The 16,659-nt window shown below is 41.1% G+C and overlaps 1 protein-coding gene across 1 annotated transcript; it reads left to right on the top strand.

The window, feature by feature from the left end:
• Positions 1 to 886: 886 nt before the first annotated feature.
• On the top strand, positions 887 to 4,224 carry snai1a (snail family zinc finger 1a). Its single transcript, XM_057362076.1, has 3 exons — positions 887 to 1,171; positions 1,592 to 2,101; positions 2,973 to 4,224. Exons 1-3 carry the CDS (start codon positions 1,096 to 1,098, stop codon positions 3,155 to 3,157), a joined length of 771 nt encoding a protein of 256 aa, XP_057218059.1. The 5' UTR covers positions 887 to 1,095; the 3' UTR covers positions 3,158 to 4,224.
• The last annotated feature ends 12,435 nt before the right edge of the window (positions 4,225 to 16,659 follow it).

Below are 16,659 nucleotides of genomic sequence, written 5' to 3'. Positions count from 1 at the left end.
AAATAATGAGAGTGAAACGCGTCATTTAAAAAGTACTCCATCGTCACAATAAATAATATTTAACAGGACAAAACAATTATTTTCGAACTACTATATTTAAATTATTGTGATTAATGAACTTCATGAAATGTTTGGACAAAAATGGTCCTCCTTTTGTTAAATGTGTCATTAACTTCGTCACCGTAAGAATAACAGTTGTGTTTTAATGGTCGTAAAAAGACGGCACATCGTGCTTAACTGAATTAAACAAACTGAAACAAGTGAATGGGTGATGATGATGTCCCACTCGGAAAATTATGGTAGGCAAAAAAAATATGTTTTCTCACCACGAGGTGGCGCTATAATCAAACTTATTCCGGACTCATCCTGTCGTCGCTATCTAAAAAAATTTTATTGTGCACTTGTCAGTTGTTAAAGTCAGTTCATAAGCTTCTCCACAGATGTGTTTTGTCTAGTTATACTTTACATTGGCTAAACACTCGTTTACAAATCATGGTGACGGTAAACATTTTGTTCTCAAACGCTGCATGTATATAATAGTTTTTTTTTTTTAAGGAAGAATGCTAGATTTACGCTGTACTCACTAATTATATCATCCTTCATTATGTAGACTTTGAAAATCGCCAGCAATCCCTTCACAAAAGCCTTTATTTAAATGAACTGCCTTTTTACACACATTGACTTAGAGCTGTGAAGTAAACAATGAATTTTGAATGCCTAATTTACATGATCTTGATAGGCACGAATTAAACAATCGATGTGTGTGTGTTACCTGTGAAGTGCGCTTCACACCTAGGCAGCAGTCAAGTGCTGGGTAATTAAATGACGCACTGACGACACCGATTGCTGTAGGCTGTTCTTTTGGGCGGGTCCAAGTGGACGTATACCCACCAAGTCTAACAGACTATTTTAAATAAGTACAGACTCACTAATTGTAGGTCAGTTCTGCAGATCAGCGTTCCGCGTTGCGAGGATTGAAGTTTGTCGGGGTCGATTTATTTTATACGATATAGACTTTTTTTGGAGTGGAACATCCCTGCGTGATTTTACCCCTGAAAATAACTGGATTGGATTGCTTAAACTTAATCGCTCAGCATGCCTCGGTCATTCCTGGTAAAGAAGTATTTCACCAGCAAGAGGCCAAACTACAGCGAGTTGGAATGTCAAAATGGTGAGTTTTTGTTACTTTTAAAACGAATTTCAGCTAAATATAAATCCATTTGAAGTGAGCAACAGTATCAACTCTGGTGTTAGTTATGTTGCTTGGAATAACGGAGGAAAGCATCGGTATGGAAGTGTATACATTGTAACAAACATCGGACATATTAGGAACTGTGTTTACTGTTTAGTTCCTCGAGTTTTTTAAGGGATGTCGAGAATATTCCTTGTGAAATTCCAGACACAGCGTCTTTTTTTAGTTCTTGTGGTTGCATCCATGAGGTGCACATGTGGTTTCATATCTTGTTCGAATTGCTGCAACGTCACACTTTTTACTTTAACATGACTCTTAGATTGCTATACTTTTAATTATCTTAATCATAACTCGGTGCTAATGGTTGTAAGACTCATTTGGGTTCTTATTTGTTTCCAGATACTTTGCCAGACAGATACCCACTGGCAGAACTTCCAGCAGTGAACAATGACATTCCCGTGACCTGCCTGACCACCGGATTGGTTTGGGATGTCAGCTTGCTACCTTCCTTACATGACCCATCATCCCCAACCACCCTCTCCACAAGCCAGGGCCCATTGGACCTCAGCTCTCCCTCCAGTGTCAGCTGCAGCAGCAGCGGGGAAGAAGATGAAGGACGCACGTCAGACCCACCGAGCCCAGATTCCTCAGACACGTACCATCCCCAACAGACCAGCAGGCCTAGGCGCAGCAATAAGAACAGGGCAGGGCAGAGGGACGACAAAAGCGAACCCCCCGTCCCTGCCACACGGCCAGCATTCTTCTGTAAGCACTGTCCTAAAGAGTACAACAGCCTTGGCGCTCTGAAGATGCACATTCGCTCACACACGCTACCCTGTGTTTGTCCCACCTGTGGAAAGGCCTTCTCACGGCCATGGCTTTTAAGAGGACACATTCGCACACATACAGGTAAATCAAATTATTTCATAAACTCAACTTTTATTTTTGCTCTTATACTATTTATTTAAAGTGATAGTTCACCCAAAAATGAAAATTCTGTCATCGTTTACTCACCCTCATGTCACTTCAAAGCTGGAGGACTTTCTTTCTTCCGCAGAACACAAAGAAGCTATTTTGAAGAATGTTGTTAACTGGCACCCATTCACTTGCATTGGTTTTGTGTCAATAAGTGAATGGGGGCCAATGCTGTTCAGTTACCAACTTTCTTCAAAATATCTTCTTTTGTGTTCCTCAGTAGGAAATAGTCATACAGGTTTGAAATGACAAGAGCCACATGCTGACAGATTTATCATGTTTGGGTGAACTATCACTTGAAGTGTACCCCATCAGTTTCAGATTTCATGCATATATTTGTAGGATTTTCAAAAGTTTGTTTAATGTAGCTGAGGAAATGTCTCCCATTATGTATCAAATTCTCCAAAATCTCATTTATCAATGACTGGATGAATGCAACACAGTTATGCATAGTGATGCACTCACAAGTAAGCATTCAATGTAATTGCTTTCCATTGATCACTCATTGTGTTGACGTCATCCTAACAATGTCACAATAGGACAATCTTATCAATCAGTTGTGTGAGAGCCGGAGATAAGCAGAGATAAGTTGATCAAGAATGCTAGAAAGCAATGGTTATCATCCTGCTTGAGTGGTCACTTGTTTTGTGTACCTAAACTCAGGTCTAATGGCTAAATTCAAATTAATTCAATCAGTCCGCTTTGTGACTGCACTCAAGTTTCTGGTGTTTTTAGCAAAGCCATGCAAGCAGAAAAAGTCTACCTTTAGGCAATTTTTCTTATCCCCTTTTGTTTTGTTTCTTAGGTGAGCGTCCATTTTCTTGTCCGCACTGTAACCGTGCCTTCGCTGACCGTTCGAACCTGCGGGCGCACCTGCAAACCCACGCAGACGTAAAGAAGTACCAGTGCGGCACCTGTTCTCGCACCTTCAGCCGAATGTCCCTGCTGCAAAAACACACCGCAGCCGGCTGCTGTCCTTCCACAGCCTGAGCCATTTTATGAAAGAAAGTGGAAGAGCAGCATTTCTGTGTTGCCAGGAGGTGATAATTCAGGACCTTGAGAGATAATAATAAAGACTGTTTGTTTCTTCTCGACAACAACGACTTAATACGGGAGCGGAGAGGCAAAACACAACTGAAACATTCAAGCTGACTTTTTAAAAACAACATGGTTGATACTTTTCCCATTGCCACGTGGTTTTCTCTTAAGCCAAAATACTACAAATGAAGGAATTATGAATGTGTTTAAGTATAATAGCTGTTTTTTGGTGGCGTGCAGTGTAGGAGTCCTGAACCAAGGACAGCTGCTGTCAGGTTGGGGGTGGGCTCACTATGGTGGGGTATGTCTCTCAGCGTGACGCACACACACACGCAAACATTTGCACACAGACAGACAGCTGTTCTGTGGTGCGGAGGCAGTCTGCTAACAGGTGTCCTGGCCCTGTCTGCCCATTTCTCTAGAAACACACTCTGGGAGAGCCGTAGAAGATCAGTGTGTGCCCTGTTTTTTAAGTGGGTTTTAGTTGGTTGTAACCTGCATGTGCAAAATTTGCCTTGATGTCGACACTTATTTTTACTGAAGCCTGTGCCTTTCACCACATGTACCACTCTCTCTCTCTCTCTCTCTTTTCTTTATCACTTTTTTTGTTGTATCAGGGGACTACGTTTTAAAATGCACTCCAGTTTACCAAAGAGTATTGATGACCTGTCGTTTTATATTATTAAAAACACGACCGGACAATTGGAAGCAAAGCCATGTTTTGTAATTTAAAGCTGTAATACCTCAATGTTTTTTCTAGCAATGAGATGCAACACTTCTGTATTTTACCTTCGCAGTACACATAGCCAGCGACATTTTTCATATTCTATTCACTCTGCGTGCGGACATATCGAATTTTATGTGGCTTTGTATTGACGTCAAAAACTGCATGAATTTTTTTCTTCAAATTGAGTTTGGTGCAATTTTTTACCTCTTATTTTTAGCATACACTTTTTCATATTTCATGTCTCTTTGTATTCGTCCAAACATTTTCATCCAATAAAGTAATTTAAGTTCATACAAAAGTGATTCATGTTCATTTGCTACAAAAAGCGGGGATGCAGGAAATGACTACCGTCAAGGACTCATGTCATACAGCTGGTGCTATTTGAAACTGTTGAAATGTGTTAATAGGAAGTATGGTGCTTCATTTCCAGTGAATAGAAGTGACTCGCTGGTTTGTAACTGTGATGTTTGCTGGGTGGCAGGTGAACAGGTGAATTAACTATGACAGCACAGGGACAACTGCATGCACCTGCCACGCGCCACAATGCCACCTGTCACCCGCCACGCACACACGCACTCACTCTCGGCAAACAAAACGGTTTACCCAGAACTGACTCGATGCGTATGGATGTTCGTTGATCTCTGTATGCAAGCGTCGAGAGCTGTGAATCCATTTCTATATACAAGGCATAAAGATGTCATTGTGGCCTTATGGTATTTTCGTCCTGTGAGTGCTCTGTGTTCGTTCAAACTGTTATTTCGCCTGCGAGGCAAACTGATGGAATGTCTTGCATAAATATTTTCATGTTGGAAGCTTTGCCTATGAGCAAAGCTTGATGTAAGGTGCTTCTAACCTCAAAACCTGGCTGGTTTAACTGTAATGCCACAAAAAGATCTGACCTATGATCGGCTCTGTGCTTGCCATGGAGTTGTATAAATTAGGCTTTAAAAAGTTCAATATTCTCTTGTATTCTTTAGAATGTTAGTAAGTGAAACGTATGTCTACATAAATCAGACTAAACTTTAAAAGTCCAGACAGTGAGTCAGCTGCTGTCAAGAGCGTAAATTCCCTCAATGTTCAGGCACCAGTCAAAGTAGTCGCTTGTGTAGATGATGAGGTAAGTTCTTCCATTTGCTGTCCCAGATCTGAAACGTCTGAAAAAAGCGTTAGTTTAAGGAGCTGCTTCCTTTTTAGTCACCCAGCCACTCACAGACATACACAAACTGAGGAATGCATGCGTCAGGTGCAGACATGTATGTTATAATGTGTAATCGTGGGGGATGCAGGTTTGGAACTGGAAGCGTCACCCCCCAGACAAAGATTGTTGGTGATCCACTTGGGGTTTAACCTTTTTAGGCGCCGTGGAGGAACTCAATCCCACAAACGCTCAAGGAAAGGAAAACATCTGTATGAAATGGGAGCAGAACTGTTACATGTGGTCGATTTGTAAGAAGCCCGGGGGGAGGGAGAGGCAGTCTAATGAGATGACGTTATCAGTGTTGCTGTGTGAGAAACTTTGAAGAAGAAATTCCTGATAAAGCCCCGCTGTGCGTTGTCAGCAGGTAAAAGCCCCAAACTAGACTTTGTTTTTATGGATTTGGCAGATGCCCATCAGAAGCAATTTACAGTGCATTTGATCTATCGAACCCATGACCTTTGTGTTGCAAGCACAATGCGCAACAGAACTGGTTCTTCAAACTTTTTCTTCCTGATGTAAAACTAGAAATTTGGGAAACTTATTTCAAGCCAACGCACTAGCTTACAGAATGCTTGCTTTAACGCAACCCACAGCGATATTTAGGATCGCATATTCTTCTCGAAGAAATGAAAAGTAAATATGCGCCCTCATACGTTCGTTCCTAAGGGATAATGAGGCGTCTGTCTCTGAAATCGGAGAGCTCCTTCCCCACTGCGCGTTCCCAAGTGCCAGAACGTTCACTGTAATTTACCAAAAGTGGCTGCTGCTGCCATAAAGCATGTGTTTAACATTCCAATCCCTTTCTCAGGGCTTGTGCATGCCTTTTAGAAGCTTGTTCCTTCTGGCTTTTCCCCTCTTTACTTTACGTGGCTAAATTTGAGAGTAACTGTGATGTGTGCGTCGCCTCTGTGAGCTTTTGCCTTACTTCACATGAAGATCATCTCTCTCCCTCAGAGACACCCAATGTCCCAGGCAGGAAATGGGAGTTTACATTGGCCCGACTTTGCAGGGAGATTGGGCTCAAGTGTTCTCTGACTGCTGTATAGCTGCAAAAAATCCCCATCCCCCCACACAAGATTCCCTCCCACGCCTGCTCTCCCACTCAGTAAAGGGGGAGAGCGCCGGCAGAGCCTTGGCCAAGGCTTGGGGCTCGGGGCCTGGGATACAGGAAGAAGCTGTCAGCCTCCTATAAACACGAGTGGTCTTGCGCCCACGACACGTTTGCGCCGGGGGGAATGCACTGCAGCCGCCGTGCTGTCTGTGTCAAAGTGACTGCATGCGAAAAAGTCATGTATTACTCACCGCAGGTATTCTAAACTTCATTAAAAGCATCTCTGCTGTTAGTATATCAGACCACTTTTATGTCTCCTCATGATTATGGCTGTGTCCCAAACCAAAGCAACTCCCTTGTTGCCTTGCTGCCCAGTCAGTCGATTACGTAACAAACAGCGTTTTGATATGAAGGTACCATTTTAGAACGTCTTTCCAACACCAGCTTCAACCAGAGTGAATTTCCAGGCCAGTACAGGCTGGTTTATGCTGGCCTATGTCCTGGTGACCAGCTTTGTTGGTCTTTTCAGCAGGGAGTGAATTATAACGTCATGTCTGATGAACAAATTCAAGTGAGCTTTGGAAGATAACCAGGTGAAAATGGAACGACTGTGGTGCTAATTCTTTTTTTTTGTACAGATATATTTAAGTAATGAAGTCCTGAACCGCACATTGGCTGTGGTATGTCATAAAAAATTGACCACATTAAGGCATCCAGTTTATTTCAGATGGTGGACAACTGTAAAACACTTTCATACAAAGCAACATACACTGCATTTGAAGTATATATTTATCAGTATGTGTGTTCCCTGGGAATCAAACCCATGACCTTCACACCATTAATGCAAAGCTTCATGAGCTACAGGAAAGTTTAAGGCAGATGAAGAGAACGTGCCTCTGAGGCGGTGAAGATGAGTTTGGTTTTATGATTAAGTTTTGCTTATTTCGTGCGGGTTGCACACCAGCGCCATCTCTACCTCACATCACCCACATGGTTCAATGTCGGCCCATCAGATGTGCAGAGGAACAGTATGAGCCTAATTACAGACAGAGAGACTTCTCCATCAACTTCGCTGAGGTCTCCCATGAACAATGGCATCTAAACAAAACCGCCAAACAAAAAGCAAGCAAAGCTCCTCAGCTCTCTCTCCAAGAGCTTCGGAGTTTGCCAGAGGGCCGCTGGAGAAGCGTAGAGACCTTATTACAGAATAATGAATCACACACTCACAAGTCACCGGGTTGCAGAGGATGAATGTGCTCTCTGTTGGTTTTCCTGGAGCTGCGTGTTTACTAACCAATGACGCAGGCTGCACTTGATCAGAGACATGTGTTGCTGAGGTCTCGGTTCCAGTGAGAAGGCAGGAGAGGGGGAGCCGAGCGCGGATGTGTGGCGCCTGGGCTCCCTTGGCTCGGCTCTGCCACACACACAGGGGTTGGGGTAACTGTGGGGGTCATGCTGAGAAAAATAAACCATGTAAACCTCAGGACAGGAAGCACGCTGTAGCGAGGAGATCCACATTAAGCGAGCATGAGGACTCTCGTTTCGGGTCTATGCGCTCAGGGTTAACCGGTATTTTAAGTCCCAAAGTTCATTCGTTAATAGCAAAATGCTAAAGAAGTTTTGTATATACCACATCTTTTAAACAACAATGTTGCAAAAAAGGTTTTAGTTGTTTGTCACGACAGTCATTGTTTGGACAAACAGCTTGTCCCACCCTAAATTAACATGTGGTTAAGCAAATGTTGTGAAGTCTGTTGTTGTTTAAATTGTATATTTGTTTTCAGTCTAATTATATAAATTAACATTTAAGTTCTCATACTTTTGCTCAGCTCATGTGTTTCCTGAGAATTGAACCCAAGTGCCAGTGCTCTACCATTGGAGCTACATAAACTCTTGCACTTTTGTTTGATTTCATAACAGGTGCAGAAAATATACACTTTAACTCCAAAAGTTTTAACATAGCAGGTCGTCACATCTTGCAACATTAATAGTGATAATTTGTTTATGGACATGAAACATTTCACCAATTCTCATTTACGCGCATGACACCATTTACTTGAAATCTCATCATTAATACAACAATTGCTCAATTTCAACTAGAAATACCCAATGACTCATATGAAAATTCTTGCCAAAACAAGTGCAACTTATCCTTGACTGTAAAAAATTATAGTGGGCGTTGGCTGAAAAACGAAGCGGGAAGTGCGGCACACGGAGGATGCAGTCCAATTTTAGGTTTTGCCTCCCAGGTCGTACTTAACTTGTTCCTGAGCAAAGCAGTTTGTATCCTGTGCTAGGATTCCACTGCCCAGCTTTTCCTTACACATGCAAACAGAAAGAAGTGTTGTAATTCACAGGCTGACCCCAGATGGACAAGTGTCAAACTTTTACCGTTAGATCAATGGCACCTCGCAGCATTTCCAGACTTTAACTCTTGGATTTCCTGTTGTTGCTGACCTGTAAAAAAAGTTAGAGGGGAAATATTTTGTAGGGGGCGTGAACTGCAGAATTATAGCTTTGTGGTTGCACCGATCTGATTGGCTGTTCAGTGGGACAACACAGACTGACTGTCCTTCAAATACAAAAATTAATGTGCGACTGATGAAAAGCTGTTTATACGTTGGAGTCACGTGGGGTGGCTCTCGGTTTACTGAGCTAACTAAACAGCTTTTTGTTTATATCAACTTAACACAAACTAACACTCCACAGCTGTCATATAACATCATGTAACCCACCAGCACCTTCCCCCAACACACGCATACATCCAGGGGTGGTCCTTTGTTGTATAGACCAAACGGCAGCTTCGTAATGATGCAAAGCTTGTGGTCAACCTGATCTCTCTAATCCAACATGAGGCATCGTTCTGATCTACTCATCCTGTTGTTTGGAAGAATTTGACAACCCACAATCTCTGAACTTATGAGAAGGGGAGATTTGCTCATTAATGTCAGCGGTTTTGAGCAGGAAATGAGACGAAACTCCTCCAAAACTCACAACAAGGACACACGCATCCATATTCGCATTAATGCTCCTCTAACACAATTGCAAACTTCAGTACACACAAAAATACTCAAAACATATAGATTCTTTCCATCTTGATATGTTGTTTCAGTGAGTTTTACAACAGTCACATGCTGAATTGATTAAACTAAAGCCCCTTACAAAAAGTATGAAAAAAGGCTCCACTTGCTGAAAGATTTCCCACCCAGCTGTTTTTTAGGTAATGGGAATGTTGGCTTGATATATAAAGATTTAATGAGCTATGAACAGACGGGCTAAAATCTCTTAAAAGTACATATGATAGGTAGGCAGATGCATTTCTCTACATTTGGCTCGTTTACTTTCTCTGACATCAGTCTTAGGTGCACAGACACCAGACTACTGGTGATCGTAAAATCAAAATTTAGAGAGAGTAGGAGTCGAAGAGAGCAAACTTATCGTGTGAACCAACATCCTTGAGTTTTAAATACATATAGACAGAGGAGGAGTATAAGAAGACTTTTTTTTCAGCAAGAGCCAGACCTTTAAGATAATTTTGTAGAAACTAGAGAGCAGAGAAAAATTTGCACCCATGTTCAGTAGCAATATGTGCCCTTTAAAGGGATAATTCCCCCCCCCAAAAATGTATATTCATTCATTTACTCGTCCTGATCTCATTCCAAACCTGGCTTTCTTTCTTCTGCAGAACACAAAAGAAGATATTTTGAGGAATGTTGGTAACCAAACTCATTGACTTCCATTGTATGGACACAAAACCACTTAGACATTTCTCAAAATATGTTCTTTTGTCACATATAAGTTTTTAACCACATGAGGGTGAATAAACTCTGACTGATTTTTATATTTAGGTGAACTATTCCTTTAACATCACTGTTTTAACATGGAGCTCCATCAAAAGAGCCCTGTCTCTCACTGGAACGCTAAATGAGTGACACTCACCCACCATGCCGGACATTCACACCTAAGATCAAAGAATTTCAGGATAACAGCTTTTACTCACATACCAGTGAACTTTAGGTAGCCCCCGACTCCCCTGCCATCACTTTTAACACCCCAGTGATAAGTCTGAAGAGGGCAAATGGTACAAACACCTGTCTACAGTTCAAACACAGCCATCGTCCTTGTGCAGTCACCTGTCGGCCATCAGCTGTGAAAGGGCTTCTCACTTTTACAAAGAAGGAAGGGGCTCTTTATTGTCTGTTTTACACGGTTGGCTTGTTGAGTGCTTTGAGCGGCCATAGCTGTGCACCAAGCCGAGGGTTTAAATAAACACTCGCGTTTGCTTAGAAATGTGTGCATTAGAGTTTGCGATACTTGACAGCCAGGTGAACCTTTCATGTAATAAGATTTAAAACGCTTCTAAGTCTGGCACACATTTTTAAAGGTCCAGTGTATGAAATTTAGCAGCATCTAGCGGTGAGGTTGTGAATTGCAACCATTGGCTCACTCCACCCCTTCCCCCTTCCTTTCGAAGCTCTACGGTGGCTGACACAGGACTAAGATGTCGTCAAGTTTTTGCTTCTTTGCCGAAGGAGATAACGTATTTACGAAACGCTTTGTAGAGCAGTTTGTCCGTTTAGGGCTACTGTAGAAACAACATGGTGAATTCCTTGAGGACCCGCGGTGTATAGAAATAGCTCATTCTAGGATAATAAAAACATAACGCTTCATTATGTAAGGTCTTTATACACCTGTGAAGACATAGTTATGTATATTATATTGCATTTTTGTCAATAAATTCTCCAAAAAATGACACACAGCACCTTTAACATACGCCATTGTTACTTGAACGTATGGATAAACATGCTCTGTTGTATGTAAAGAAGTTTGAGGATTATAAAGTAAATCTTGGTAAAGAGTCCAAGAGAGGAAAAGGAGAGGGATAAGGAGAATAAGAGGGAACATCAGAGAGCCGAGGGAGGAAATCCCACAGCAACCTGACCTCCATCTGAGTTTTGAGCCAACATTAGACATGCGTTCACTTACTTGCTCTCTTTGGGTGTGGTAGGTTCTTCAAAAGCTCAATGTCTCTCTATTTAGAACATTTTGGCAAAAAACAAGCAAGGTGGCACCGACCGCTGAAAAAGAGGCAAGTCAAACATCTAAACAAAGCTCCAAATTATACATCATGCATGTAAACACATATTTAGATGACATAATGCGTATGTACATACTAATATAGTAACGAGTAAAAAAATCTGGGCATGTGTGTTCTCACAGTCTCCAGCACCTGGATTATCTTGAGGGAGATAGAGGTCTGTTAGTTTCGCTTAAACCTCTGCATTCCTCTGCATTCATCCACAGAAGAGGAAACAGACCCCTCTCTATCATCTGAGCTCATGGCCCGCATGTGATTTCAATATGGACACAGCGAGTCAAATGCGGGTCTGTTTGCACTTGTGCTAATGTGTGTGCAAGAGTTGGGAAACTAAACGGGGTTTACATGAACATTTTTATCGAGTTCTTTATTTGAACAAAATGCTCCACAAACAAACAAATAAATAAACATAGGAGAGATGAATGCAGATGTGTTTTAGGTGGAATGTGAGGGAAACGAAAGGAAAAGGAGAATCTGTATGGGGGTCAAAACAGTGCAGATTTCATTTCTAAACTTTAAAAAAAAGAAAAAAGTAAAAGCAGCTATACCTGATCTTCTATACCCGTTTCCCACAAGAGCATGAAAACCTGTCTCAACACAACCACAAGAGCTGTGTGTCTTTTCCGCAAACACTGCATATTAGTGAAGGATACGGCAAGTGCAGTGGTGGGTGGGGGTGGCCGAGGCACCTTGCAACAGCTGGACTGAATTAGCCGGGGTTGGGGGGTGCAGAGGGGGCTCTGAGACTGCTGGCGCCAGGAGCAGGCCAGCAGGTCAGGGTGGATGAAGATTACCAAAACACAAGCGGGCAGCCATGCCCTGCGGAGGGACGAGGGGGGGGGGGGCGGGGAGCAGGGGTTCCTGGCTCACAGGCCTTCAGCCACAGGATGAGGCGGCAGGAGGACTTCCACTTCCTGTCAGATAACCTTTTCCTGTCCATATGACATCCAAAGAAAGAATGCCTGAAAAGAAAACAGTGGATGCAGATATTTCTGTGATAATGAGATATTGAACAAGGCACCTTTCTTTCTAGGACAGCGTCGGTAACATTTACCGAAATCTGCTGTCGTGTAATCTTTCGTAGCTGTGAGTGAACATGACATGAGAGCAAAATATTTTGAATTAGTTGGTGAATTGAATGAAAACAGAGCAAACGCTGCTAAGCTCTAAATATAGGAGTTTTATTAGATTTGGAAGCCAAATGGAGTGGAAATACACTCAGACGCCATGCCTGGATCTGAAATGGGAACTGCACAGGAACAGTTTCCATATGAGGTAAAAAGTCCTTTTAAGCGCAGACATTCAGGCTTTGAGTCTTTACATTTGTCTTCCAAATGTTTTTAGACACAATCAAACATCTAGAAATCATAACAGATTCCTTCATATTAATTCCTTCAATGTTAACTAAAGACCACTAAAACGGACAACGAATTTTATATTTATGAATACGTAACCATGACCATGACCAATGATTTGCATAAATAACGGTTGAGGTCAAGGATTAGAATTGGCACATAGAGCCATCTAGTGGTCGACTAAAACATAACCAGGATAAAATGTAGTGCAAATCAAACTATAATAATGGTCTTTTCTAAGCCATCCGTTTTGGAAACGATTTATAATTCATTACCAGACACTATGTGACCTGGGTAGTAAAGAGAAATTTCCAATTTAACACTCTATTTTTTTGACGATGTCATGAATTTAAGACGGCACTAAAATCACAAAAATGTGTTGCGTCATAACGTTCGTCTTTTTTATATAGTTTTGTGCTTTATTAGTAGTCTACGTTTTATGTAAAGAACAAGGCGTTCCATTATTTTGTGCAAACATAAACTAGCCTACCTACAGCCATTAAAAAAGTGAACAATGACACAAGATGGCGCCAAATCCTCTCGCGGACCTTCAGACTATTTTATCCGCTCCAACATCCCGGTCGTGCCGTAAGTTAAATATGACACACTAGCCTAAAACTACATCTACATTTAATAATACATTGATTTTTAAACACAGAACTAAACTATAACTTCATTGAATCCCGAGCTGATACCTTGTCGAACTCAAAGCAGGTGAATGGGCCATCACAATAAAAGCTGACTTCGATATTGCCTGATTTTTTAAACGTTATCTATTTTACATCGATTTTTATAGACACAGGTGTCAAAAACCCTAGAAATGTTTTATATAGCTTTCTGAGAAAGATTAAAGGCATGTTTGAAATTGAAACGACAAGACGGTAATTTATTTTTTAAGTTTATCGTATGTTTTTATCTGTATTTTATTATGTACTTTACATATTTTTATGTTTAAATTAAACGATGAACTTGTGTAGTGAAATACTTTTGTGATCGCATGTGGAGGTCTTGGATATAAATGATTAACGTTAAGCCATATCCTGAGTGTGCATACTAGCATTACATTAAAGACAAAACATTTTTGTATGATGGGCTATGACAACAATTAAGTCACTGACTATGTGTAGACATCATCAAAATACTATGGTTAAATAGCGACTATAGTAGCCTGTGTCACTCACCTATTCACCCTAGGCCTGTTAAAGGCGCAGTTTTTGTTTAACAGGGGCCACTAGCGTTGTATTATAGATTTCGCTCAGTCGCTCAGTCCAAAGACAACGGTGGCCACCACAGTACAAAAAGATGTCGTTCTCATGTTGACGCAGGGAAGAGATTTTGCGGGCATTAGAAAGACTGTAGAAAGAGCTATGTCTTATGTATTACATAAAATAAAAGGTTTGTGGATTTTAAGTTTAAAAAGAAGGATAAAAGTCAGGCAGGAGCTTGACCTGTGTTAATATAAAAGACTTCCAGCAGAGACGCGTTAGGACCCGCGGTACTAAGGCTTTTAGCGGAGATACTCATAGATATTTATGGAGACACTTTCCAGCAGAGAGACGTTGGAGAGAAATCGTCTAAAATCACCCCCGAGGAGGTTGCTTTGATTCGGATCAGAATGTGAGTAATATACCAAGATATGTTGTTGTTGTAATATTAGCTGTGTGACGGAGCAGTTTTGAGCTAACTTATCTGGAACCGCTTAAATATTGTACTCGTCCAGATACTGGAGAGAGAGAGCGAGTTGGAGCTGAAACTGGAGAGAGAGCGAGAGCGCGTTTTACTCTTTTACTCAATAATGACTAAACTTTCAGTTAATCCGTGGGTCACATGCGTTCCGAACCGGAGAGCACGATCTGTACGGATCACGGATCAACCCGCGATCCGTTTCACCACGATACCGCAGCGGAGAGGAAGAGGAAACGCTCGTTGTGGAGTTGTTTGTCCGTTTAGGGCTGCTGTACAAAACATGGCGGCGAATTCCATGTATGTAGGCCCGCTCTGTATGTAGATATAAACAGCTTATTCTAAGGTATTACAAACATAATGGTTCATTACGTAAGGTCTTTATACACCTCTGAAGAAATAGTTTTGTATATTATTTTGCATTTCCGTCAATGGATCCTCCTAAAACGCCGTATTGTTCCTTTATATGTAACGTTACACACCTATTCACTGACTAGAGAGTCTAATATAACTCAAGTGCCTGAGACCATGCCAATAAACAGTACTTCTCAAGATGCTTTAGGGTTCACACCAACACCCCACAATGTCAGAATTGCAAGTGATGCATGCACACACAACTCAAGCCATGCATTCCTTTCTCACTCACTAACACATGTGTCAAAGTATTATTGCCAGATTTTCTTGCCAATGCATATATTAAACATAGTGATAAAGTAAGTGAAGTACCTGCTTCCCATGGTTATGAGATGCTGTGAGCATGGTTGCTTTGTGTTTTTTACAAAAGTATTGTCACTTGTGGATGAGAACATTTATTTATACAGAACACAATTGTGCTTATTTTACTGCATTCAAGGGTGATGAATTTACATAAGAGTCTGTTAGAATATCAACAAAGGGCAAATCAAATGTAGAAATGTTCAAATGATCAGATATGTGATGAGTTTATCATACTACAAAATCATTTTCTGTTCAATTTGTATGACCTACAATAGGAAGAAAAAAAACTGGACTCCTGTTGGGTGTTTTTCCTGTACTATTCATCATACTGTACATTCAGTTCATAATTTGAATTGAACTGCTTTACAATTATATTTTGAAACTTAAAAACTTTTTACTAACTAGTCATTTGTGAGGATAAATCCAGCAAAAGATGGTACGACAGACCTCCTGCAGGGGTTCAGGGTTTGGCTGGAGCAGTTAGCCCCTGCTGGTAGTTTATGGAACTACACCATTATGTGACCAACATCATTAATCAGCTCTATTGATGGCCATTCAAAACTAGCTGAGTATCTGATTGGTTAAAAAATGTACAAGCAAAACATTTAAATAATAAAATTTTAGTAAACTAAAATACTTGTACCACTGCCTGAATTTTTAACAGCACTTAAAAGGATAGTTTTCAAAATAATTATCACTGTTGGGAGTCAGTGGGGGGCAAAATCTGTCTGGTTATAAGCATTCTTCCAAATATCTTTCTCTGTGTTCATCAGAACAAAGAAAGTCACACAGATCTGGAACAACTCGTAGGTAAGTAAATGATGACAGAATTTTCTTTTTGGGGTGAAGTATCACTTTAACATCCTTTAATCTTATGTGTTTTGTAGAAAAAGTTGGAATGACATGAACGTGAGGAAATTTAATATTTGAATTTTCATTTTGGGGTGAACTATCCCATTTTCAGCATTAAATGAGGAAAGGATGTGAAACGTATGATGTGATCATCGTTAAAAATGATAAAATATAAGAAGTGTAATTGCACACTTCAGACGCTACTGTTTAGTCTCGTGAACAGCATGCTGAAAGCCATCTGCGTCATAGACTGGCTGTGTCTGCATTTAAGCAGTTGCTGCATAAGACAGGTGCCACACTCCTAAGAGACGGTACAGAGGCGGGGGGTAGCAAACTGACTTCAGTAGTGGGCAACCCCTTTGACATTCCTCGCAACCTTAAATATTAACTGTGGCCTCTGGTACGTGTATCACTGCCCTCAAAAGATCTTTGTGCATTGTGAAAGCCATGATATGGACAATGTAATGTGTTTACACCTCATTTATCTGTTTTCAGAAGACGTGTTTGCTGTCTTCAGGTAGTCTGAGAGATGCTGTTTGTACAAGGCCTCTCAGCAAGACATACCAACTACATTAGCAAGGTGGCCATATTAGCAAGTTATCAGAGGGACAGCTGGTACAGAAATTTGGCGGGCCAGACAAACAAATCGGGTTTAATATTTCTTAACAAGACGATGAAGGATATGACTGTGTTCACTTTATGCCGTCTCAGTGGACAGCTTGACCAACCTTGTTAGGGAATGAAGGCATGATATACCCCACCAAAACATCTCG

The sequence above is a fragment of the Triplophysa rosa genome, linkage group LG20, assembly GCF_024868665.1.
Source record: "Triplophysa rosa linkage group LG20, Trosa_1v2, whole genome shotgun sequence".
NCBI classification, from domain to species: Eukaryota; Metazoa; Chordata; class Actinopteri; order Cypriniformes; family Nemacheilidae; genus Triplophysa; species Triplophysa rosa.
Note: the sequence above shows the minus strand (reverse complement) of the source record. Positions and strands in the feature narration are given on the sequence as shown.

Coding starts and splice junctions, on each gene's coding strand:
- snai1a (XM_057362076.1), top strand. CDS start 1,096: ATGCCTCGGTCATTCCTGGTAAAGAAGTATTTCACCAGCAAGAGGCCA. Junction 1,172..1,591: donor CGAGTTGGAATGTCAAAATG/GTGAGTTTTTGT, acceptor ATTTGTTTCCAG/ATACTTTGCCAGACAGATAC. Junction 2,102..2,972: donor ACACATTCGCACACATACAG/GTAAATCAAATT, acceptor TTTGTTTCTTAG/GTGAGCGTCCATTTTCTTGT.